This window comes from Salvelinus namaycush, chromosome 3, assembly GCF_016432855.1.
Source record: "Salvelinus namaycush isolate Seneca chromosome 3, SaNama_1.0, whole genome shotgun sequence".
Lineage (NCBI taxonomy): Eukaryota > Metazoa > Chordata > Actinopteri > Salmoniformes > Salmonidae > Salvelinus > Salvelinus namaycush.
Window position 1 is genome coordinate 74,369,076 of NC_052309.1, and position 27,871 is coordinate 74,396,946.

Consider the following 27,871-nt stretch of genomic DNA (forward strand, 5'->3'; position numbering starts at 1 on the left):
AACCAGCGAGCACTGTTAGCATCATATAAGGTGGCGTACCAAATTGCTCAGTGCAAAAAAAAACACTCCATAGCAGAGGAGCTGATACTGCCTGCAGCATTAGACATGGTCTCTGTCATGCTGGATGACGCAAGTGCTGCAAAAATAAAAACTATCCCTCTGTCCAATGACACTGTCGCCAGACGTATAAATGACATTGCTAACGATCTTAAAGAACAGCTGGTAGATAAACTCAAAGACAAACGTTTTGCCTTACAGTTCGATGAATCAACTGACAGCAACAAAGACTGTTTGTTTATCGCTTATGTACGTTTTGACATGACAAACTCCCTGTGTGAGGATCTACTTTTTTGTAAATATGTCAGAGACAGAGCCACAGCTGAAGAGCTATTCAAAATGCTGGACTGCTTCCTGACTGAGAATGGGCTAAAGTGGGAGAACTGCATTGGTGTTTGCAGTGATGGTGCACAGACCATGGCAGGGATGAGAAAAGGACTTCGGGCACTCATCAAGAAGGCCTCACCTAATGCTGAGTGGACACACTGTGTTATACACAGAGAAGCACTGGCATCAAGGCACCTTTCCTCTGAATTAAGTGAGGTTATGACTGACATTGTAGGTGTAGTCAATTTTATAAAGACCAGACCACTAAAAACAAGAGTCTTCTCTGCTATCTGTGAGGAGATGGGAGCTGAACATCAAGCTGTGCTGTTTCACAGTGAAGCAAGGTGGCTGTCACGAGGAAAAGTCTTGTCCAGAGTTTTTGAGCTTTGAGAGCAGATAAGAATGTTTTCGGAGCAGGAGCACAAGTATGACCTCGCAGAAACATTTAGTGATGAGAACTTCCTGGCAAAACTGGCCTACCTGAGTAACATATTTGGAAAGCTAAATGAACTAAATCTATAGCTTCAAGGGAAAGAGAAACACCTCCCTCAGGTCACAGACAAGATCAGCTCTTTCACTCGAAAGCTTGCAATGTAGGGCAGGCGACTTGATGAAGGAAATACTGATTCATTCGAGAACCTGAATGAATTTGTTGACACTACTGACTATGATGCCACCTCAGTGATTCCATATATTAAGGAGCATATTTCATCACTGATGGGATTCTTTAAAAAGTACCCTGAAAACAGTTCCCAATATGACTGGGTGAGAGATCCTTTCAATGCACCAGCTCCAACTGGTTTCAGCTCTGCAGAGGAGGACCAGTTAATTGATATGACGTCTGACTCCACATTGAGACTGAGGTTCACATCACAGACACTGAGTGAATTCTGGCTGAGTGTAGAGAGGCAGTATCCACTCTTAGGGCAGAGGGCCATGGGCATTCTTCTTCCTTTTGCAACATCTTATCTTTGTGAGACTGGCTTCTCTGCTGTTGCTGCACTGAAGACCAAGTACAGGTCCCAGCTAAACATTGAGCAGGAGCTGAGAGTTGCAGTATCATGCTTCAAACCCCGCTTCGAAAAGCTGTGCTCTGCAAAACGTGCTCATTGTAGCCATTAATCCTGACTTTGATTTTTAAAAATCAGCACAAATTGTTTTATTCATTTTAGTTTTATAGGTCAAAGTGTTTCATATATTGTGCTCCTGAGTTAATGTTGCTTATAAATTTGAATTTATTATTATTTATTGATTATATTTTATTTTATTTTTCAGTATCAAATTGGTCCAAAAAAAATTACAGTTAAGGCTTGAATTGTATTTTTTTTCTTCAGGCAAAGTGATGCACTTTAAGTCTTTTCTGTTACAGACTAAAAAACAATGTTAATACAGTTATTCTTTGTTGTAAGTTGATCTATATTTCTTTCTTTTTTCTTTTTTTGTTTTCTTTAATGTTAATAAGGATACAATGTTATGCAGAGGTGTACTTATAACAATTTTATAGACAAACAATACTATTTACAGTCGCGGCGGAGAGTTAGGGGGCGCAAAATATTTACTTCTTCCTAGGGGGGACGTAACAGAAAATAATTGAGAAGCACTGCACTAAGCGCAAACCAGATGGGATGGCGTATCGCTGCAAAATACTGTGGTAGCCATGCTGGTAAAGTGTGCCTTGAATTCAAAATAAATCACAGACAGTGTCACCAGCAAAGCACCATCACACCACCTCCTCCATGCTTCACGGTGGGAACCACACACGCGGAAATCATTTGTTCACCTACTTTGCGTCTCACAAAGACATGGCGGTTAGAACCAAAAATCTCAAATTTGGACTAATCAGACAAAGGACAGATTTCCACCGGTCTAATGTCCATTGCACGTGTTTCTTGGCCCAAGCAAGTCTCTTCTTCTTATTGGTGTCCTTTAGTAGTGGTTTCTTTGCAGCAATTTGACCATGAAGGCCTGATTCACGTAGTATCCTCTGAACAGTTGATGTTGAGATGTCTGTTACTTGAACTCTGTGAAGCATTTATTTGGGCTGCAATCTGAGGTGCAGTTAACTCTAATGAATTTATCCTCTGCAGCAGAGGTAACTCTGGGTCTTCCTTTCCTGTGGCGGTCCTCATGAGAGCCAGTTTCATCATAGCGCTTGGTTTTTGTGACTGCACTTGAAGAAACTTTTGACGTTCTTGACATTTTCCGTATTGACTGACCTTCATGTCTTAAAGTAATGATGGACTGTTGTTTCTCTTTGCTTATTTGAGCTGTTCTTGCCATAATATGGACTTGGTCTTTTACCAAATAGGGCTATCTTCTGTATACCATCCCTACCTTGTCACAACATAACTGATTGGCTCAAACGCATTAAGAAGGAAATAAATTCCACAAATTAGGCACACCTGTTAAATGAAATGCATTCCAGGTGACTACCTCATGAAGCTGGTTGAAAGAATGCCAACAGTGTGCAAAGCTGTCATCAAGGCAAAGTGTGGATACTTTGAAGAATCTCAAATATAAAATAGATTTTGATTTGTTTAACACTTTTTGGGTTACTACATGATTCCATATGTGTTATTTCATCGTTTTGATGTCTTCACTATTATTCTACAATGTAGAAAATAGTAAAAATAAAGGAAAATCCTTGAATGAGTGGGTGTGTCCAAACTTTTGATTGGTACTGTACATTTGTTAAAGTTTCAAACCACAGTATGTTATGGTGGAGCAATGTAGAAAAAATATGGTTGAATTATATGCTTATGAATGTTCATTGCTGTTCTTAATGAATGTTCTTTAAAAGAATGTCAGATGTTAGTGAAAAGTATAACATACTCAGATTTTCATTTTATACCCCATCATGGAAGGAGTTGTATTTTCTCCTATTTTCTCAGAATGACAGAAAAGCAAAGGACACCATGAGTATTGAAAATAAAAACTTTAATGGATCTATCAGGACATACAATCACACATACACATTCCGTCATATAAATGTGTTTGTAACACATCGATATATTTATATTTTGTTTGGTGGCGTACCGTACACTAAGAAGGGGGCAGTGTGGCACCACAGGGATAACAGGGAATGCCTTCACCATAATGATCTATGACAAAGCATCACACACCCTCCTCCCTGGTCTCATCCCTTTCGTTTCCTGTGTGTTCACAGTAGCACGCCTTATCAACAACAAGTAAAAAACACAATGCAAAATAAAGAGATTGGGGTAAAAAGGGAGGGTAACGAAGGTAGAGGTTGCATTGGAAACAGAGACATATTTACAGTTCTGTAGTAGACTATAAGCAAGTACAAGCTAGTCATAGCTAGTCTTTGCTTGCGTCCATTGCTGTGGTTGATGGTTCCCAGAGGAATTGGGGGACTAAAGGGATCTGAGGGATTACAAAAGGAAAGAGGGAAGGGGGAGCCGAGGTAGGCTATTGTAGAGAGGAGGGGTGGGGGTGGTCTTGTTGTATCACATCAAGTATCTCTTATGTCCTGTATAAAATACAGTATAATACTATTATATGATAATAATACAAATAAACAGTTCAGTGTTCCGTCTGCCCACCGTATGTGGTCTTTCAGGCCGCAGTGCCTGACCACAACAGACTTAAGAACAGCGTGGAGTGACGAGACGACTTTAGGGGGATGGCCAGGCGCCTTATGGTGGCGCGCCAGACTAACACAGAAGGAAAGGGTCAAGAGCGGAGAGGTTAAGGGAAGGCAGGAGGCAGCAGTCTTAGATGATTCCATATTTGGCCAGATCACTGAGCTCCATGTCGCCGTAGGCCTCCCATGGGCAGACCACTGCTATGTCTAGAGAGAATGAGAGAGGGAGAAACAATTAGTATTGATTGTCCAGTTGATGAAAAAGGGCCAGGAACACTTGTTGGTTGTCTTGGTTGTCGATATACAGTGCCTTCAGAAGGAATTCCAAATTTTGTTGTGTTACAGCCTGAATTGAAAATGGATTAAAACACACAATACCCCATAATGTCAAAGTGGAATTATGTTTTTTTAAATTTTATTTTACAAATGAATTAAAAATTAAAATCTGAAAGGTCTTGAGTCAATACGTTTTCTTGGATGGACTCACTCTGTGTGCAATAATAGTGTTTAACATAATTTTTAAATGACTACCTCATCTCTATACCCCACACATAAAATTATCTGTATGGTCCCTCAGTCGAACAGTGAATTTCAAACTCAGATTCAACTTCAAAGACCAGGGAAGTTTTCCGATTCCTCATCACAAAGAAGGGCACCTATAAAATAATAAAAGCAGACATTGAGTATCCCTTTGAGCATGGTGAAGTTATTAATTTCACTTTGGATGGTGTGTCAATACACCCAGTCTTTACAAAGATACAGGCGTCCTTCCTAACTCAGTTGCCCTAGAGGAAGGAAACCGCTCAGGGATTTCACCATGAGACCAATTGTGACTTTAAAAACTGAGGATGGATCAACAACATTGTACTTACTCCACAATACTAACCTAATTGACAGAGTGAAAAGAAGGACCTCTGTACAGAATAAAAATATTCCAAAACATGCATCCTGTCTGCAACAGGGCACTAAAGTAAAACTGCAAAAAATGTGGCAAAGCACTTCACTTTTTGTCCTGAATACAAAGTGTTATGTTTGGGGCAAATCCAATACAACACATTACTGGGTACCACTCTCCATATTTTCAAGTATAGTCGTTGCTGCATCATGTTATGGGTATGCTTGTAATCGTTAAGAACTGGGGAGTTGACAGGGTAAAAAGGAAACGCAATTGAGCTAAGAACAGGAAAAATCCTAGAGGAAATCTGGTTCAGTCTGCTTCCACCAGACACTGGGAGATGAATTCACATTTCATGAGGACAATAACTTACACTGGAGTTGCTTACCAAGAAGACAGTGTATGTTCCTAAGTGTCCGAGTTACAGTTTTGACTTAAATCTGCTTGAAAATGGTTGTCTAGCAATGATCAACAACCAATTTGACAGAGCTTAATTTTGAAAATAATAATGGGAAAATATTGTGCAAAACTCTGAGACTTACCAAGAAAAACTCACAGCTGTTATTGCTGCCAAAGGTGATTCGAACATGTAATTGACTCAGGGGAGTGAAAACTTATGTACTTATACTTATTTTCATTACATTTGCAAAAATGTCTAGAAAGATGTTTCTAAGATGTCTTTGTCATTGTGGGGTTTTGTGTGTAGATGTGTGAGAATTTTTATTTATTTAATCCATTTTGAATTCAGGCTGTAACAACTAAATGTGGGATAATTCAAGAGGTATGAATACTTTCTGAAGGCGCTGTATACTGAAAGTAGAAATACAAATATATAGATGAACAAACATGACTACTGATGATTGCAGATGGAATATCAAAGTTACCTGTGCCAAGACCCTCCATGCCGGGGATGTCATCACCAAATCTGCAATTGACAAGGAAACATGTTTGTATCTTTTTGTCTGTCTGCATTTATACAGGTTTAAGAATGTGAGAAAATTGAGTGCTTGTTCGTGTGAATATGTGGAACGGTTGTGTGTGGAGTTTGTGTGTATCTGTGTGAATGTGTGATGACAGAGAGAGATTCTCACCCTTTCTGGCCAGGCTTGGGGGCCTTGCTCTTGAATGTACGGGTTTGCCTCTGCTTGAACTTGGGGGGTCCCTTCTTGGGGGTGGTGGGGCCAGCTGTTCCAGCGGGCGTTGCCAGGGCGCTTCCTGCAGGGGGAGCTGTGTTCATTTCTGCTGAGGTCTGACACAGAGAGAGACAGAGATTGTTACAAGACTGTACATAATACAACATTTTAAATGTCTCTATTCTTTTGACATTTTTGTGAGTATAATGATTACTCTTAATTTCTGATTGTTTATTTAATATTTGTTTATTTCACTTGCTTTGGTAATGTAAACATGTTTCCCAAGCCAATAAATCCCATTAGAAAGAGAGAGAGAGAGTGCGCTGTTATAGTGTTGGCCAGAAAATCTATAATTTCCCTCTATCTTGTATTATCCTCACTCCCATGTTCTACGTCTATCCTGGCTAGTTTAACTTCACTTCAGGTCTGTCCACCCCCCCTCTCTTCTTCTCTACTGCTGTCTTTCTGCTAATCTCTAGCTCTCTGCCAGGCTCCCTCCAGCCACTTTACTGGTAATCAGGATAGATTAGGGGGATTTGGCTAAACAGCCAGATTATCTCTGATTCCATATAAAACCCAATTTGAGGAATTGCCCTTCTTAAATCCCAGGAATGTCCTCTGTGTCACACGCAATTGCTTAGATCACGAAGGGAGGGGGAAAATCAACTCCTTAATTTCTCAGTCCCATAATATATTTTTCAAAACATCTTTCCCATTTGGGTTGGTACATTGTCTTGACCCTGGATACTCTCCTTTCTTAGCATGGACATCTTCTTCTTTTTGGATGTCTGATTTTACATGATCAATTATTTTGACCTGACTAAAGTATTGAATTGACTAGCCCCCACTAAATGTATATACATGCATATAGCATTGTAACACTATTGTACATTAAATCTTCACTACTGTGCATCTGATTTAAGATCCCATTGGCCTTTGATGTCGTCAGGGGAAAAAAGGTTGATCCTTATGACTTAGTAAGGATGTCGGGACGGACATCAATTAATGATGGTATTGAGACCGGCAGTGGCTGGCCTGCCAATCTCTTTAGTGGCTCAGACACTATACTGGACAACAGGTGAGGCCACACTTTGTCCTTGTTCCTGTTCTTCTTCATCCGTTTAAGCAGTATCCTCCTAATCTGTCTCCTGAGTACCCCCTTCCCTGAACCTGGGAGCTCCATAATCCTGTTAACATAATGACGTAGATGGAGCTCACTTTACCAGGACATGGTATGTAACTCAACAGATGCTGCACCTGCATGAGATCACAGATCTGGCTCTCCCTATGTTGCTGCCTAATGCCCATCCAGAGTGGATAGAGATCTGTAAAGCTGTGCAAAAGCATCTGTTGTTGTGATTTCAGTCTCTGCTTCTAACAGGTAAGTCTAGCCTCTCTCTCTGGGAATGTGGTGTCTGCTCTCTCTCAGATATCTGCCTTCCACTGGAAGATTTGGATGCACATTGAAAATCCTGTCATTGTTTTACAACTTTTTAGATGTTGCACTGCAGTTTTGAAATTTCCCCCTAAGGAGCAGAATTTGATTTCTGCAGGTCAACTGTTTCTACAGTCACATCATTTATCAATTGATTGGCACAAATGTTTTCCCACCTAGTTCCCACTGCACTATTATAAAAGAAAATCTCACTGTTCCAATATCAACACTAGCATACCATTGAGTGTGAAGCAATGCATTGGGCATGCCTTAATGGTATTCTAGTATGGACATTGGAACTTGCTGCTTCTAATGTGCCAATGATTTTAGAGTCAAGATGCACACGTTTGTAGCTATGTGGACTTCTGTCTACCACACAAATGGATTCCACATTTCACTTCCCAATCTGAAAGCACACTCATTGCTATCATGCTAGAATTCTCAATTGAGCAGGTGAGCTACAGTTACATATGCATGTACATTCTGCATCATGGCTACAGGTGTTAGATTTGCAGCAGTCAATCAATCACAATCTTAGATGTTCTTGCTTGATACTCTTCGAACTTTTTTCCTTTATACTTCCTTTACAAGTTATGTGTACTTATACTGTAGCACTAATGTAGTCATCTATATTAGCAATAAGTAATTAAGTAGTAGTAATGTATTATTTCTAAGGAATAATAAAGAAAAGTAGCAATAAGGAGGCCCCCCGTAACTACTCCCAAGGTCGTTGCTGTAAATGAGAATGTGTTCTCAGTCAACTTACCTGGAAAATAAGGGTTAAATAAAAATAAATAAATAAAATAAAATAAAAAAGTCTCTGCCTCACCTAATTTCACAAATGTTCCAAGGAGCTTCTGTCTCGAAATGAGAGCTACTGCTGCATGTCAGTCCAAGAGCAAAATGAACACAAGGAATCGGCCTTTGTTTAAATACCCCTGATTCTTAATCCTGCAGTCTCCTGGTTTCCAGTCACATGGTCTCCAAAAAGGTCAGCCAGCTCCTTCACCACCCCCACCCCACCTCCATTCCTGGACATCAGAGGGGGTGGGGACATCAGTGAGGCAGGTCAATATGGTGTTTTTAACTAACTTATCCAATTAAGCCTTGGCACGCCTGTGTCAAGCTTGTCAAAGGAGTCGGCATTGTATGTGGTTGCGTTCCTGGTCCATGTGAATAGTCTTTAAAGAGTCTGCGTTGTCACTGTGATTGGTCTTTAAAGACTGTGTTGTCACTCATGATGTTCCTTGATCCTTGTGATCAGGTGGTACGGTTAGACCACTATCTTCTCCTGACAACTATTTTGTTGCTTGAGTGGGATATTTTACCTAAAATACACCGATAGCTCTGGTAAAATAAAAAAATAACACACACACACACACACACACCTGAAAAATAAAGAACATTTCCTGACTTGTCATGCAGGTTAGGGGTCAATCTACTAAAGTTATTTTACTTGGTGATAATCAGTGTGTCTGTATTTAGTGTATTTTGCAGGTGGCATTCTTTAACAGTCCTGTTACAGCTGGTATTTAGGCCTACCTGTAATTTACCATCAGAAATACCATCAAAACATTTCTGATTAAACAAACATTGAAGCCAATAGCAAAAAATAGCAACATTTTTCAGAAAGGATTTTTTGTGTGGATAAAATGAATAATGGATCAATCCCGTTACTCATAATTGGCAAGACAATTTTTTCCAAGTTAACTGAAAACCAAGTTAGTCGTCATGTCCGTCTTGCAGTATTCGGTATATACGTCAGAGCATTGAGGAAGTACTGTGAATCTGCATTGCGTAAGATCATCTTTTCTAATATGTGACTACATACTGTGTGTCTAATACTTTTAGCTATATATCCAATCACCACGCAGCATCTTACTGTATCAAGGACATTCAAACAATAAGTGATTTTTAGGAATGTTTCAGAGCTAACTGTAAGCACATAGTTCTGAAATTTGTTTTAGAGCATATACAACAAACTGTAATAGTAAATCATTCCCAAATCCCTATAGTTTATACTCTAGACAGTACAATTTAAGTGTAGCACTACTTAAGATCATTACACATCAAACTCTTTTTTACCCCATTCATTTCTTCAGTGCTATTTGTATTAGTAATACAGTGCAGCATGAATCAAAACCTCTGTATGGGGAGAGGGTGTAGTGTTGTATTTTACATTTCCTTGTTGAATATGGTAAAGATGTTCATGTCCATGGGGATAATTAGATGGGAAGGTGCCCATTTAATGGGGAAATGTATTTACTACGACTGTGATATGTGTTTCCCACCTAGCTATCTTAAGATGAATGCACTAACTGTAAGTCACTCTGGATAAGAGCATCTGCTAAATGCTTAAAATGTCAATGTAAATTAACCGTGAGGGTGCTGGCAAAATCCACATCGTTACAGGAGGCAACAGTCTAACCACAGAGCTCTGACATCAAGGACGTTGACCTTGAGGTCTGGCATGGTGAAGTGCCAAATATGGACCTACAGTTAATGGGAACATTCTGGATTAGAGATTTAGGACCCTTTGGTACAGGACAGACCAAGCAGTGCAGACCAAGGACCCTTAAAGGAAGCTGAGGCTATTTCATATATAGTACTTCATCACGTACCTGATAATGGAGGTCTGGGGACGAGTACTTAAATAATTGGTGAATTGGTAGCAAAGTTGACAATATGCCCTTGTCTCATAAGAGCTATTTCATATAATTTGGATCTTTTTTGACATGAATGTTTTTACTGAGGAAAAAAGTAGTGAAACGTATTGCTCCTCAAGTTGAGTCTTGGATATGTTGACCCAGACCCCTGGTCTGGTCTGGTTTTGAGGGCAGGCCAGTTATAGAAACTCTTATCTGAAAGTCTCAGAAGCATGGCTATGGATCAGCCTCTCAGACAGTACCTGGGTTGATGAGGCTAGGACTGGGTCATTTCTTGACCCCTTTAGAGAGATCTTGATTCTATGTTCAATTATTGACCTGTGACAAAAACAGCTAATATCCTGTAACTACATACAGAACATTGGATAAACAGAATATTGCATTTTCTGTTCATACATTGTGAATACACCACTTGGTCTTTCACTTTGTTGTCTGTGCACAGATGAAATCAATGTCGACGAAACGTCTAGAATAGAAATTGCATTAGTCTACGTCAGGAGGCTATAGCTCAAGAGGTTCTTTAAGTACAGTTGATGTGATTAGGGATCTCTTAGTGATTACCTGTCTGACACACAGTTAAAAGACAATTAACTGTTGACAACCACTTTTCCATAAACAACACTGACATTTAACTTTAAAAGCAACAGAAAGTCAAAACATGGTGTTAGTATTAGTAGGTCAATATGTAAATCTTTTAAGAGTCACAGGCTCAGCCTTTTCTGTATGTGTGCTCACAGTAATACTTGGATAATTGGATTACACAGGGGTTAAGAAATTAGCACTGATTTACCTCGATGGGGTTTGACTTGACTATAGGCAGTACATAGACAGACAAATACACAGTATGCATTCTACATGAACTGTCTTGTTGTGTATATGTATACAGATTGTGTGTTATGTTAAAGCCCTCTGTGCTGTGCTGCATTGAGTACATTGCATGCATACATGCATTCGTTCAATATGTTTATCCTCCCTCATAGTTTTGATGGACGTCTGGAGAGTGTCTCCCAGACACTGAGAAGAACACACCGTTTGTTAATATGGTCCAGACTGGGAGGACCTGACCTAGGGCTGGCCGAATGAATTCGATTAATTTGAATTTATGTTTTTGCGCGAAATTCCAAATGCCTGTATCGCAGAATCAAATTTGTGTGTGTATTTGTGTGTATTTTTCGTTTTTATGAACGTTTATGTCCGATTGTTCTCGTGTTGTATTTTTGGTCTCGTCTCGTTCGCTCCTTCTGTGTTGAGCACCTTCCCATTTATACCAGAGATCTGTAAATAACGACGAGATGCTCATGTCTCTGCCCTATCAGTGGGAGTCGTTGTCCCAAAGGAGGGAAGGCAGGCGACAAGCTTAGGTTAATAAAAATAAGCGCATAGAAACGCAATGGACTTATTTTGGACAGATTTTGGAGAGAGTGAAACCTCTCGCTTCGCGTCTTTCTCTCACTCAAAGCAACGAATATGAGAGATCACTTCTTACTCTCTGACAAACAGTTTCAACTCGCTATTTGCATTTGAGGTTTGGTCCAATCATATGGACACCGAAACACATGGAATTATTATTTTACTGTAATAAAGGAGAAGTTAACCTTTCGAACCATACACTGTTAATATTTAAACTCCTCAAATTTCGAGCAGAGCACGGAGGTACCAATGGACATTTATTCTGGAAAATGAATACTCAGTTTGTCGCGCGCGCATTACGGTACCACGTATCGCTGGCAGCATTTTAATCAAATAAAGATTGTTATGTTAGTTGTTTAGTCTGTGTTTTATAAATGTACAATACGCATAAAACAATTATATTATGAATTGGCAACTCGTTCTCATTCTGAGAAATATGGTAGGCCACTTGATTTTAACATCTGAACGAAGTGGACAGGCAAGCATGCTGTTTAAACAGTTGGAGACGGACAGAAGGCTGTGTTCATAACAATTAAACTGTTTTGCCTTGTTAGCTGAATTCAAAGCTTGTGATTATACCTAGATCCAATTTGGCTAAACTTGAAATAAACATATTAGCTGGCTACTCACTAGCGCGTGGGCTTTTGCTTGAGAGATTGTTTATGAGATCGGTTTTAATTTTCTATAATGCCTGCTACATTATTAGTGAATGTGCATTATGCATATTTCTGGTTAAAAAAAATTAACAAAAAGACACTTTTTATAGACAGACCTGAAAACCAGATCGGTGATTATTGCACAAAAAAGCAGGTACAAATATTTTGATTAAATTATTAGTGGGTCTTATGGTTGTGGAAGGCATATATTCAGCCTATGTATAATTTTACAAGCTCTGAATTCAAACATTATTGCTGACTGTTTTAAATGCAGTGTATTTGACCTTTTAATTGTACAACAAAGCTTATTTAGAGATATATTTTTTTAATGTAGATATACAGTACCAGTCAAAAGTTTGGACACCTACTCATTCAAGTGTTTTTGTAGAATAATAGTGAAGACATCAAAACAATGAAATAACACATATGGAATCATGTAGTAACCAAAAAAGTGTTAAACAAATAAAAATATGTTTCATATTTTAGATCCTTCAACGTAGCCACCCTTTGCCTTGATGACAGCTTTGCACACGCTTGGCATTCTCTCAACCAACTTCACCTGGAATGCTATCCCAACAGTCTTGAAGGAGTTCCCACATATGCCGAGCACTTTTTGGCCTCTTTTCCTTCATTCTACAGTCCATCTAATCCCAAACCATCTCAATTGGGTTGAGGTCGGGTGATTGTGGAGGCCAGGTCATTTGATGCAGAACTCTATCACTCTCCTCCTTGGTCAAATAGCCCTAATACAGCCTGGAGGTGTGTTGGGTCATTGTCCTGTCGAAAAAACAAATGATAGCCTCACTAAGCACAAACCAGATGGGATGGCCTATCGCTGCAGAATGCTGTGATAGCCATGCTGGTTAAGTGTGCCTTGAATTCAAAATAAATCACAAACAGTGTCACCAGTAAAGCACCATCACACTTCCTCCTCCATGCTTCACGGTGGGAACCACACATGCGGAGATCATCCGTTCACCTTCTCTGCGTCTCACAAAGACATAGCGGTTGGAACCAAATAAACTCAGCAAAATAAGAAACGTCCTCTCACTGTCAACTGTTTATTTTCAGCAAATTTAACATGTGTAAATATTTGTATGAACATAACAATATTCAACAACTGAGACATAAACTGAACAAGTTCCACAGACATGTGACTAACAGAAATTGAATAATGTGTCCCTGAACACAGGGGGGGTCAAAATCAAAGTAACAGTCAGTATCTGGTGTGGCCACCAGCTGTATTAAGTACTGCAGTGCATCTCCTCCTCATGGACTGCACCAGATTTGCCAGTTCATGCTGTGAGATGTTACCCCACTCTTCCACCAAGTTGCAAGTTCCTAGACATTTCTGGGGGGAATGGTCCTAGCCCTCACCCTCCAATCCAACAGGTCCCAGACGTGCTCAATAGGATTGAGATCTGGGCTCTTCGCTGGCCATGGCAGAACACTGACATTCCTGTCTTGCAGGAAATCACGCACAGAACGAGCAGTATGGCTGGTGGCATTGTCATGCTGGAGAGTCATGTCAGGATGAGCCTGCAGGAAGGGTACCACATGAGGGAGGAAGATGTCTTCCCTGTAACACACAGCGTTGAGATTGCCTGCAATGACAACAAGCCATGTCCGATGATGCTGTGACACACCGCCCCAGACCATGACGGACCCTCCACCTCCAAATCGATCCTGCTCCAGAGTACAGGCCTCGGTGTAACGCTCATTCCTTCAATGATAAACGCGAATCCGACCATCACCCCTGGTGAGACAAAACTGTGACTCGTCAGTGAAGAGCACTTTTTGCCAGTCCTGTCTGGTCCAGCGACGGTGGGTTTGTGCCCATAGGCAACGTTGTTGCCGGTGATGTCTGGTGAGGACCTGCCTTACAACAGGCCTACAAGTCCTCAGTCCAGCCTCTCTCAGTCTATTGCGGAGAGTCTGAGCACAGATGGAGAGATTGTGCATGCCTGGTTTAACTCGGGCAGTTGTTGTTGCTGTCCTGTACTTGTCCCGCAGGTGTGATGTTTGGATGTACCGATCCTGTGCAGGTGTTGTTACACGTGGTCTGCCACTGCGAGGATGATCAACTGTCCGTCCTGTCTCCCTGTAGCGCTGTCTTAGGCGTCTCACAGTACAGACATTGCAATTTATTGCCCTGACCACATCTGCAGTCCTCATGCCTCCTTGCAGCATGTCTAAGGCACGTTCACGCAGATGAGCAGGGACCCTGGGCATCTTTCTTTTGGTGTTTTCCAGAGTCAGTAGAATGGCCTCTTTAGTGTCTTAAGTTTTCATAGCTGTGACCTTAATTGCCTACCGTCTGTAAGCTGTTTGTGTCTTAATGACTGTTCCACAGGTGCATGTTCATTAATTGTTTATGGTTCATTGAACAAGCATGGGAAACAGTGTTTAAACCCTTTACAATGAAGATCTGTGAAGTTATTTAGATTTTTACAAATTATCTTTGAAAGACAGGGTCCTGAAAAAGGGACGTTTCTTTTTTTGCTGAGTTTATCTCAAATTTGGACTCATAAGACCAAAGGACAGATTTCCACCGGTCTAATGTCCATTGCTCGTGTTTCTTGGCCCAAGATAGTCTCTTCTTATTATTGGTGTCCTTTAGTAGTGGTTTCTTTGAAGCAATTCGACCATGAAGGCCTGATTCACGCAGTCTCCTCTGAACAGTTGATGTTGAGATGTGTCTGTTACTTGAACTCTGTGAAGCATTTTTTGGGCTGCAATCTGAGGTGCAGTTAACTCTAATGAACTTATCCTCTGCAGCAGAGGTAACTCTGGGTCTTCCTTTCCTGTGACGGTCCTCATGAGAGCCAGTTTTATCATAGCGCTTGATGGTTTTTGCGACTGTACTCGAAGAAACTTTCAAAGTTCTTGACATTTTCTGGATTGACTAACCTTCATGTCTTAGAATAATGCTGGACTGTCGTTTCTCTTTGCTTATTTGAGCTGGTCTTGCCATAATATGGACTTGGTCTTTTACCAAATAGGGCTATCTTCTGTATACCACCCCTACCTTGTCATAACAAAACTGATTGCCTCAAACGCATTAAGAAGGAAAGAAATTCCATAAATTAACTTTTATAAATTAACTTTTTGTCACACCTGTTAACTGAAATGCATTCCAAGTGACTACCTCATGAATCTGGTTGAGAGAATGCCAAGAGTGTGTAAAGCTGTCATCAAGGCAAAGGGTGGCTACTTTGAAGAATCTCAAATATAAAATATATTTTGATTAGTTTAACACTTTTTTGGTTACTACATGATTCCATACGTGTTATTCATAGTTTTGATGTCTGCAATGTAGAAAATAGTAAAAATAAAGAAAAACCATAGAATGAGTAGGTGTGTCCAAACTTTTGACTGGTATTGTATATCGTTAATCGCCCATAAGTTTGAAAACACAGAGATATGAGTTTTTAAGCGATATTGCCCAGCCCTAACCTGACCACAAGCTAACATTTAAAAGCAGACACAGGTGTCTCTAACTCATCTGCCGACATAGGTCTAGTGTAGTCAACCAATTTATACTCTTGATATCCATTATCCTATACACCAATTTAAATGGCACTAGTCAATTATAAGGCTGGAATCTTATGCCACTGTTCCTCTTTAGTGGAATCTTTTTTGTGGAAGACAGTGTTGGCGCTACCTGCCGCACAAAACAAATGAAGAAGAGGAACTGGGTGCACTGGTTTGTTTTTATTTAGTCTCAGGTTCATTATGTGTGTAGTTTATAACATTGCCAAATGGGACAGAGAACCTACATGGATTATGCCTTTTAAGTAAGCCTTGTATCATACAGTATATCATTTTCAATAGGTACAGTTGAAGTGGGAAGTTTACATACACCTTAGCCAAATACATTTAAACTCCGTTTTTCACAATTCCTGACTGCTACTGTTACGAATAGCCTACGCTTCAACCAAGTTCTCTTGCAGGTGAGTAGTGCCTTTTGCATTTTATTATACATTATTTTGTGGGTAGAATGGCCAGGTTAAACTAATCTTAAGGCAAGATGACCTTACATACAGTTGAAGTCGGAAGTTTACATACACCTTAGCCAAATACATTTAAACTCAGTTTTTCACAATTCCTGACATTTAATCCTTGTAAAAATGCCCTGTTTTAGGTCAGTTAGGATCACCACTTTATTTTAAGAATGTGAAATGTCAGAATAATTGTAGAGAGAATGATTTATTTCAGCTTTTATTTCTTTCATCACATTCCCAGTGAGTCAGAAGTTTACATACACTCAATTAGTATTTGGTAGCATTGCCTTTAAATTGTTTAACTTGGGTCAAACATTTCGGGTAGCCTTCCACAAGCTTCCCACAATAAGTTGGGTGAATGTTGGCCCATTCCTCCTGACAGAGCTGGTGTAACTGAGTCACGTTTGTAGGATACTTGCTCGCACACGCTTTTTCAGTTCTGCCCACACATTTTCTATAGGATTGAGGTCAGGGCTTTGTGATGGCCACTCCAATACCTTGACTTTGTTGTCCTTAAGCCATTTTGCCACAACTTTGGAAGTATGCTTGGTGTCACTGTCCATTTGGAAGACCCATTTGCGACCAAGCTTTAACTTCCTGGCGGATGTCTTGAGATGTTGCTTCAATATATCCACATAATTTTCCGGCCTCATGATGCCATCTATTTTGTGAAGTGCACCAGTACCTCCTGCAGCAAAGCATCCCCACAACATGATGCTGCCACCCCCGTGCATCACGGTTCAGATGATGTTCTTCAGCTTGCAAGCCTCCCATTTTTCCTCCAAACATAACGATGGTCATTATGGCCAAACAGTTCTATTTTTGTTTCATCAGACCAGAGGACATTTCTCCAAAAAGTACGATCTTTGTCCTCATGTGCAGTTGCAAAATGTAGACTGGCTTTTTTATGCCGGTTTTGGAGCAGTGGCTTCTTCCTTGCTGAGTGGCCTTTCAGGTTATGTCGATATAGGACTCGTTTTGCTGTGGATATAGATACTTTTGTACCTGTTTCCTCCAGCATCTTCACAAGGTCCTTTGCTGTTGTTCTGGGATTGATTTGCATTTTTCGCACCAAAGTACGTTCATCTCTAGGAGACAGAATGCGTCTCCTTCCTGAGCGGTATGACGGCTGCGTGGTCCCATGGTGTTTATACTTGCGTACTATTGTTTGTACAGATGAACGTGGTACCTTCAGGTGTTTGGAAATTTCTCCCAATGATGAACCAGACTTGTGGAGTTCTACAATTTTGTTTCTGAGGTCCTGGCTGATTTCTTTTGATTTTCCCATGATGTTAAGCAAAGAGGCACTGAGTTTGAAGGTAGGCCTTAAAATACATCCACAGGTACACCTCCAATTGACTCCAATGATGTCAATTAGCCTATCAGAAGCTTCTAAAGCCATGACATCATTTTCTGGAATTTTCCAAGCTGTTTAAAAGCACAATCAATTTAGTGTATGTAAACTTCTGACCCACTGGAATTGTGATACAGTGAATTATAAGTGAAATAATCTGTCTGTTAGCAATTGTTGAAAAATGACTTGTGTCATGCACAAAGTAGATGTCCTAACCGACTTGCCAAAACTATAGTTTGTTAACAAGAATTGTGTGGAGTGGTTTAAAAATGAGTTTTAATGACACCAACCTAAGTGTATGTAAACTTCCAACTTCAACTGTATCAACCAATATCAACATATTGGACTGTCTGGAAGAGAGGAGCTTTGTTTCAGCTCACCCAGTTCTAGACCAAAGGTGTCTGGACAGATAGACCATGTGAGATGTGTGACACTGCATACAATCCTTCGTATCCCCCTTAATTGCCATCGCCAAGCAACCCTGAAATAGAATACCAACACTGACCTGTCATCTTATTGACACATTTCGTAACTGGCACACTTCCTAGAGAAAGAAAGAGAGAATTGCCTTTAATAATTCTGCATTTTTTTCTCATATAAAAAGGAATTTAATACAGTGCCTTCAGAAAGTATTTATACACTTTGACTTATTCCACATTTTGTTGTATTACAGCCTAAATTCAAAATGGATTAAATCGTTTTTTTCTCTCACCCATCTACACGCCATAATGACAAAGTAAAAAACATGTGTTTAGAAATGTTAGCAAATAATGGAATACAGAAATATAGCATTTACATAAGTATTCACACCCCTGAGTCAATACTTTGTAGAAACAACTTAGGAAGCATTTACAGCCGTGAGTCTTTCTGGGTAAGTCTGTAAGAGCTTTCCACACCTGGATTGTGCAACATTTGCCCATTATTCTTTTCAAATTCTTCAAGCTCTGTCAAATTGGTTGTTGATCATTGCTAGACCACCATTTTCAGGTCTTGTCATAGATTTTTAAGTAGATTTAAGTCAAAGCTGTAACTCAGACATTCACTGTCTTCTTAGTAATGTGTTGCATTGGATTTTCCCCAAAGATAATTGCTTGCCACATTTTTAGCAGTATTGCTAAGGGCATTGTTGCAAACAGGATGCATGTTTGGGAATATTTTTTATTTTGTACAGGCTTCCTTCTGTTCACTGTCAATTATTTTAGTATTGTGGAGTAACTACAATGTTGTTGATCCATCCTCAGTTTTCTCCTAACTCTGTAACTGTTTTAAAGTCAGCATTGACCTCATGGTGAAATCCCTGAGCGGTTTCCTTCCTCTCCGGCAAATGAGTTAGGAACGACAACTGTATCTTTGTAGTGACTGGGTGTATTGATACGCCATCCAAAGTGTAATGAATAACTTCATCATCTACCAATAGGTGCCCTTCTTTGCGAGGCATTGGAAAACTGCTCGACTGAGGGACCTTATAGATAATTGTATGTGTGGGGTACAGAGATAAGGTTGTAAATCAAAAATCATGTTAAACACATTTTGCACATAGCGTGAGTCCATGCAATGTATTATGTGACTTGTTAAGCAAACGTTTACTCCTGAACTTATTAAGGCTTGCCATAACAAAGGAGTTGAATACTTATTGACTTTGCTTTTCATTTTTGATTAATTTATAAACATTTCCAAAAATATAATTCCACTTTGAGATTATGGGTTATTGTGTGTAGGTAAGTGACACAGCATCTCAATTTAATCCATTTAAAATTCAGGCTGTAACACAACAAATGTGGAAAAAGGTAAGGGGTGTGAACACTTTCTGGCACGTTATGTATGAAGCTTTTAGGCTATTTTCATGTACATTTATTCCAATAAATATCTGAAAGAAAATAACTAGCAATTTTTCATTTAAAAACTAGATTGTTTTCATGTTTTATTAAATCAATGAAGCTCCTTTTCACTTTGTAGTGTAGAATCCCAAAATCCTCACCCCCATCAGTTCTGGGCAAAATTTCTTGCTACCTTGGCAACAACCAAATGATCAGGATTTGCTGTTTTAGTCCTTGAAGGTATATGTTCCTAGAGTTGGAAAATGTGCAGCAGTGCAGCAATGAGAGCTCTTTCCTCAATCCCATACATTTGTCCAATAGGGATTTTAACCTATGACAAACTATGTCCGTATAGAACAAGTTATTCCTCACATAAACCCTTAAATCATATGGAATTTGAAAGAATTCCATGTCAGTGAAGCAGATATAAACTAAGGTTTCAACATCCTAATGTCAATGGCACAAAAGAATGTGTCTGATGGATAACTGTGGATCTAAACGTTCCAATGATATATGATTAAAGGGTATACCTGAGCAAGAACTTGTTGTATACTGACATTGTCATAGGTTAAAATCCCTATGGGAGAAATGAATGGGATGGAGGGATGAAAGAAAGAGTGATAACACAGAGAAAGCTCCCATTGCGGCACTGCTATCACACATTTTCCAACTCAAAGGACATTTCAAGAAAATCACTATGAGATATCGTCAACCCAAGTGAGCCTGACCGACCCCCCTGGCTCATGGATTATTTGTCATTTGTTTGCATTAGAATTTTAAGCACTGCAGTGCACCACAGCTCCAGAATTATACACATTGTTGTTAAAAATCACTTGTCGCCCAGACAGCGTCTTCACATCTTTTTCATTCTTATCACAATATTGGGCTGATTTGTATGTGGGCATGGATCAGATATTGTGTTGCCTCTAGTTTGTCAGTATTAGGCTAATCAACATAATTGTATCCAATTTAAAATCACTACAAACATGCTAGATACAAGTCACCAATGCTTTAACCCCATTAGGCTGTATTTAAAAATATATATATAAGTGAAAAATTAAAGATGCACTATGCAGAAATCGCTCCGGCATTTCCTGGTTGCTAAAATTCTAATAGTCCGCCTAATTTCAGTTTGTGACAAAACAAGCAAGTTTAGTGTAGAGAATCATTGTCATCTAAACCGCTGTAAAATATATTTTCCATAACCAAAAATATTGTCTTTTCAGCTGTTTGAAGCTGGTGTACAAACCCAAAGTAAAAGAAGTGAAAACAAAATGTAAGACTGGGAAGCAAAGAAATAGCGCACATAAAACAGCCAATAGATGTGCTGCTACCAACATTTTGAATTACAAACAGGTAAATCACTTCTTAGACTTGCTTTCAAAGAGAATGTCAGCTCTATAACTTACAGTTCTATGTGAATTTGGTCAGGTTGCCCAAAAAGTGACACAATGCAGCTTTAAAAGCCACTGTTATAGTTATCATTTAGCTTACGTTGATTATGAAGTTGTAGTATCAATAGAAGTTATCACTATAGTGTCATTAATCCTCCCAAATGTATGTGTCTTGTCGTTATGTAATTCTTAACTGTGTCATTGAACCAGTTCAGACACCAGTGCAACAAGTTGACTCTATGGGAGAATCACAATAATTAATTCATGACAAGGTCACTAATTATTTACAGAATGGTCATTCAAAAATGTTTAATTAAGTTGTTAGGTGCCAGTTGTGTTAATGTCCATGTTAGGCTGTGTGAATGACAACTGCAATATTGAATTCATTCATTTGTCAGGGAGCATGTGACAGTTTTCACAAAGGTCCACAAATTTCATACATTACACCGGATTTAGCACAAGCTCATTTTGATCTGCAGCCCCTGTTGCTCAAATGACAGAATGACAAAGACATAGATCTACTGTGAATGATACAAGATACACTGGAACAATAGAAATACCTCAACACGACCTTTAAAAAGGAATATATGCAAATAGATCGTTTCACATACGTTTTTATATCATCAATTTAGATTCAAATTGGAAACGGTTTCTGGCTGTGATTTTAAGGTACTGTATAGCCTTGCAGTTGCCATTGTGATTCACATTATGTCTTCAGATCCTACTTTGTCTCCTTCTTACCACATTGAAGGCCTAGCAGAAGAGATTCACTTGATGTATAAATACCACCTTTCTCTGACCAATTATAGCTACTAGGTACTTGGAGTCACAGAATCCTGTTGGGTTTTTAACTCTCCAGTGAGAGTGGACGTGTGTGACATGTTCATTTGTGTGCAGTAACGTGAGGGTTTGCAAATAGCTGTGCTGCTACCAACATTCTGAATTAAAAACAGAGAAATCTACATTGAGATTCAGGTTGTCATACACTGTGAGATTTCATGAACGTGACCTTGGCTTTGAAGTTACAAATCAACCACAAATTGTGAAAAAATGAGAGAGGGAAGAAGCAGGAGATTAAAGATATAGAGGGAGAAGATGAGAAATAGATAGGAGTGAGTCACTGCAGTATGTCGTTTGGATCAGCTTGGGATCTGATAGCATGCTTGTTTTAAAGGGCACTTCACAAGGGGACTGTCTTATCATTCAACGCCCAATCCATCTCCTACACTCCCAAAATAACAAGAACCACTTCTTAGCATCAACATGGTAACCATGACTGGTTGAACAGAAAGGGGTGCACAATACTTAGGAAATCAGTGTGACCCTAATCTGAAGGGAAGTCACACAGTGCATGGATGAGGCAGCACAGAAATGTGTCGATTCTAGAAACATGGAGAAGGGGACAGAAAGAGAGAGAAAGGAAGAGAATTGAAGAGAAAGCGTGAGGGAGGGGTGAAGTTGGAAAAGGTCAAGTTGAAGAGATGAGATAGAGAGAAAAATAGATAGAGAGCAGCAGTTGTAAACTGGGCTTTAAGGCTTTCTATGGGTATTAAAGCCAGGACACTTATTAGATTGGACTGAGTGTTTCCCCTCAGCGCAGGCACTAATTGCATATGACAAAATCAGGGCCCTGGCGTCAGAGCAGCGGTGGAAAAAGTACCCAATTGTCATACTTGAGTAAAAGTAAAGATATCTTAATAAAAAAAGACTCAAGTAAAAGTGAAAGTCACCCAGTAAAATACTACTTGAGTAAAGGTGTAAAAGTATTTTGTTTTAAATATACTTAAGCATCAAAAGTAAATGTAATTGCTAAAATATACTTAAGTATCAAAAGTAAAAGTATAAATAACTTCAAATTATCTTTATTAAGCATACCAGATGCCATGATTTTCTTGTTTTTTAAATTTACGGATAGCCAGAGGCACACTCCAACACTCAGACATAATTTACAAACAAAGGTTTTGTGTCTAGTCAGTCCACTAGAACAGATGCAGTAGGGATGACCAGGGATTTTCTCTTTAAGTGCACAAATTAGACAATTTTTCTGTCCTGCTAAGTATTAAAAATGTAATGAGTACTTTTGCATGTCTGGGAAAATATATGGAGTAAAAAGTACATCCTTTTCTTTAGGAATGTAGTGAAATAAAAGTAAAAGTAAAGTACAGATACCCCAAACAACGACTTAAGTAGTACTTTCAAGTATTTTTACACAAGTACTTTACACCACTGTGTCTGAGAGCCTGGACCTGTGACAGAGAGATGATGTGCACACCATATGGAAACAATGCCAAGCCAAGCCATGTATACACGGTGAGCTAATGATGCTTTCTAGCCACAAATAGGCTCTTAATCCGAGCTGTGAGAAGAATATGAGGGAAAAGGTGTCTCTGTGTGCATGTGTGTGTGTGCTCGCTTGTGCATACATGTGAAGGTATGCAAGCGTGTTAATTCAATTAACGGCTCTCTGCAAAGCAAAGAACATTCAAGGTGAACAACACTAACACTACATGTGCCTTGTAAATTGGTTTATTGGCTGTAACAAATATAGTAGGTATTTATGAAAGAGGAGAAAGAGAGAATAGAGATAGAAAGAATGAAACAGAGAGAGAGAGAGAGAGAGAGAGAGAGAGAGAGAGAGAGAGAGAGAGAGAGAGAAAGTATAAAAGGGGGTAACTTGAGATGAGAACCAGTGAAATAAACAGCATGAAATACGTTATTCAGTGTGGCAAAAGTTCAAAGCTGAGAGGCTTTCACATTAACATACCCCAACATGAAGAAGCAGAGCGGTGAGAGGCTTTCACAGTAACATACCCCAACATGAAGAAGCAGAGCGCTGAGAGGCTTTCACTTTAACATACCCCAACATGAAGAAGCAGAGCGCTGAGAGGCTTTCACAGTAACATACCCCAACATGAAGAAGCAGAACGCTGAGAGGCTTTCACAGTAACATACCCCAACATGAAGAAGCAGAGCGGTGAGAGGCTTTCACAGTAACATACCCCAACATGAAGAAGCAGAGCGCTGAGAGGCTTTCACAGTAACATACCCCAACATGAAGAAGCAGAACGCTGAGAGGCTTTCACAGTAACATACCCCAACATGAAGAAGCAGAGCGCTGAGAGGCTTTCACAGTAACATACCCCAACATGAAGAAGCAGAACGCTGAGAGGCTTTCACAGTAACATACCCCAACATGAAGAAGCAGAACGCTGAGAGGCTTTCACAGTAACATACCCCAACATGAAGAAGCAGAACGCTGAGAGGCTTTCACAGTAACACACCCCAACATGAAGAAGCAGAGAGCTGAGAGGCTTTCACAGTAACATACCCCAACATGAAGAAGCAGAGCGCTGAGAGGCTTTCACAGTAACATACCCAACATGAAGAAGCAGAACGCTGAGAGGCTTTCACAGTAACATACCCCAACATGAAGAAGCAGAACGCTGAGAGGCTTTCACAGTAACATACCCCAACATGAAGAAGCAGAGCGCTGAGAGGCTTTCACAGTAACATACCCCAACATGAAGAAGCAGAACGCTGAGAGGCTTTCACAGTAACATACCCAACATGAAGAAGCAGAACGCTGAGAGGCTTTCACAGTAACATACCCCAACATGAAGAAGCAGAACGCTGAGAGGCTTTCACAGTAACATACCCCAACATGAAGAAGCAGAACGCTGAGAGGCTTTCACAGTAACATACCCCAACATGAAGAAGCAGAGCGCTGAGAGGCTTTCACAGTAACATACCCCAACATGAAGAAGCAGAACGCTGAGAGGCTTTCACAGTAACATACCCCAACATGAAGAAGCAGAACGCTGAGAGGCTTTCACAGTAACATACCCCAACATGAAGATGCAGAACGCTGAGAGGCTTTCACAGTAACATACCCCCACATGAAGAAGCAGAACGCTGAGAGGCTTTCACAGTAACATACCCCAACATGAAGAAGCAGAACGCTGAGAGGCTTTCACAGTAACATACCCCAACATGAAGAAGCAGAACGCTGAGAGGCTTTCACAGTAACATACCCCAACATGAAGAAGCAGAGCGCTGAGAGGCTTTCACAGTAACATACCCCAACATGAAGAAGCAGAGCGCTGAGAGGCTTTCACAGTAACATACCCCAACATGAAGAAGCAGAGCGCTGAGAGGCTTTCACAGTAACATACCCCAACATGAAGAAGCAGAGCGCTGAGAGGCTTTCACAGTAACATACCCCAACATGAAGAAGCAGAACGCTGAGAGGGAAATTATGCCTTTGATTTGATCTGATGTGAGTTCTCATATTGCAGTCTTATTTAATTTTATACACTCGAGGTTCCCCATCGTCTCCTTACATTCTGCTTTTAAAACTCTGAGGTTTTCTCATGGTCTAAGACTTTGGAAATCCTTTAAATGTGGTAAAAAATGCATTCATTTGGATTGAAATTAGAGATTTATACTAAAATCCTATTTCAGAGCGATATTCAGTTTAAACAGACCAACCTAACCCACCGATAAAATAGAACTTTAATGAGAAATAACAGGTAATTTTTGTTTAATTTCTGATCATTGAACATTACAGCAAATAGTCAATGTACTTACTTGCCATACGTAGACTTTTACTATTCAATCTAATTGGTTACAGATTTTGTTATTTTCCATTGCACACATCCTCGGATGTTGGGTTCAAAACATAATGACTGGAACTGAATTGAACCCAATATAGTATAAACACTGAGTATACAAAACATATTTTTCCATGACATAGACTGACGAGGTGAAAACTGTGATCCCTTATTGATGTCACCTGTTAAATCCACTTCAATCAGTTTAGATGAAGTGGAGGAGACAGGTTAAAGAAGGATTTTTAAGCCTTGAGACAATTGAGACATGGATTGTGTGTGTACCATTCAGAGGGTGATTGGACAAGACAAAAAATGTAAGTGCCTTTGAACGGGGTATGGTAGTAGTAGGTGCCAAATGCACCGGTTGGTGTCAAGAACTGCAACGCTGCTGGGTTTTTCAAGCTCAACAGTTTCCCATGTGTATCAAGAATGGTCCACCATCCAAAGGACATCCAGCCAACTTGACACAACTGTGGAAAGCATTGGAGTCAACATGGGCCAGCATCCCTGTGGAACGCTTTCGACACCTTGTGGAGGACATCTTAAGGCGCTCTTAATGTTCGCTATACTCAGTGGATATAACCACGCCCACATGACTTATTCTGAAAACTGGAAGAGGGGGGTCTACCTGGAGGGAGTTTTACAAGTCATTTAATTTGATCAAGGGAAAGAATAGCTTTCACAAAGTGGGTTCAGTTGAATTGTGAGAGTGTTAATGCATGCTCCTCCCTCAAACACAGACACACAGGTCATTGGATGACTATTCAAGCCCAAATCTTTGCAAAACAATTACACATACAATGTGCCATATGTCTTAGCACTGTACATCAACAAAATATTTCTCAGAAGTCCACCTTACGTTCTCCAGCTCAATGTCGTTTAGATGAGTCTGTCTCTTTAAAAACAGGGGGAAATGGTTGACAGGACTTGTCAAGTGTCATTATGAAATCCTGTATCCAGGGTATTTCTTGGCTCGCCATTCACTCTTTCCCGGTAGTGTGGTCTGCTACAGCACAGGTTCTTTCTAAGCCAAACAAAGAAGCCATAACGACCCAACAACTTCCACATTTAGGCTTCAATGTAATAAAAAATGCTATGTTTACTTTTAATCTGTGGCAGACAATACCTGCAGTGCAACAGTAAACAAATCAGGAGAAAACAAACTCAGTGAACCTACAGCAAAGATTTTCCAAAGACCTTTGTAGGCACAGTAAGTCTTGCGTAATGTTTGTGAAGTCTGCCCACGAGAGATTATAGACACAGTCACAGCTAAGCATACCCTTATTACACATGTATATCTTACTGAATAGAACACCAATGAACGAATCATATATCCAGATAATATTATGCTATTCGATTTACTTACTGCATATGTAATTTTTTATAAGCATGTCAGACAACACTGGGTATATTTATCCCCCTGTTATTCAGGCTTTTTGTGTGTTAAGTGCAGGGTTGGGTAGGTTACTTTCTAAATGTCATCCTTTACAGTTACTAGTTACCTGTCCAAAATTGTAATCGGTAACGTAACTTTTGGATTACCCACACTCAGTAATGTAATCTGATTACATTCAGTTACTTTTAGATTGCTTTTCCCTTAAGAGGCATTAGAAGAAGACAAAAAAGAAATGTTACCAATTGAACCACATCTATTGCAGGATAAATCAATGTTAAAGTTTACATAGCTGGCCATATATGGATGTTAAAATTTACTTTATGGGTTGGTTATGTAGGCTTCTTCTAACCCATCACTTTCTACTACATATAATAATACGATTCAATTATATCCTTACATTAAAAACCAAAGTCTATCAGAATTCCAGTTATTCTAATAAATGTTATACCCTTTGATCTTCAAGAATAGGACTTGGAAATATGGAGGTATAGATTAGCCATAATGTTTTACTTGAGCACCAAAACAAAGAACTTATTAGCTAGCCCTACTCTGTTGTTTATGATTTTGTTGTCATGGTGAACTGATTGGGCTCATTGATTTGAGTTGAAAAATGAATGCTGTGCTCATGGAATGGCATGCTTTGATCAATAATATATTATATCTGTGTCGCCATAGACCACACCACTGCTGTCATCCTTACCTCCAAGTGTTTATTCAAATTGGATAATCTTTGGATGCTGACAGCAGTCGTACCATTGGAAGACATAGCTTGAACTGTAGCCTACAAAAGCCTATTCCTGCTCTTTTAACGTGATCCATCAAACACATCTGGTGTGTCGTCATAGTGGTCTTCGACTTGTGGTCAGACTCGCTCGGGTGGAACAAACTTAAATGTGCGCCTTTTTTCAAAGCTGATTTGAATGTCATTAAGAAAACAGAGAAGTGTCCAAAAAATGTTTGTCGTAAACATCCGTTCTGAATGTAATCCATGAAGTAATCATCTAGTTTTTCAAAAGTATCTGTAATCCCATTACAATTTTTTTGCTTGTAACGTTACGGATTACAGTTACCGTGTTTTGTAATCCCTTACATGTAACGGACTCCCCAACCCTG

The 27,871-nt window shown here is 39.7% G+C and overlaps 1 protein-coding gene across 2 annotated transcripts; it reads right to left on the bottom strand.

Moving 5' to 3' along the window:
- Positions 1-3,300: 3,300 nt before the first annotated feature.
- LOC120038178 (retinal cone rhodopsin-sensitive cGMP 3',5'-cyclic phosphodiesterase subunit gamma-like) lies at positions 3,301-27,871 on the bottom strand. Of its 2 annotated transcripts, none has more exons than XM_038984041.1 (4): positions 27,459-27,871; positions 5,975-6,132; positions 5,768-5,808; positions 3,301-4,195 (listed from the first exon to the last, which is right to left on the bottom strand). In XM_038984041.1, exons 1-4 carry the CDS (start codon positions 27,522-27,524, stop codon positions 4,119-4,121), a joined length of 342 nt encoding a protein of 113 aa, XP_038839969.1. In that variant the 5' UTR covers positions 27,525-27,871; the 3' UTR covers positions 3,301-4,118. The 2 variants fall into 2 exon arrangements, with proteins under 2 accessions (XP_038839969.1, XP_038839975.1); XM_038984047.1 differs by lacking the exon at positions 27,459-27,871 and adding an exon at positions 18,047-18,214.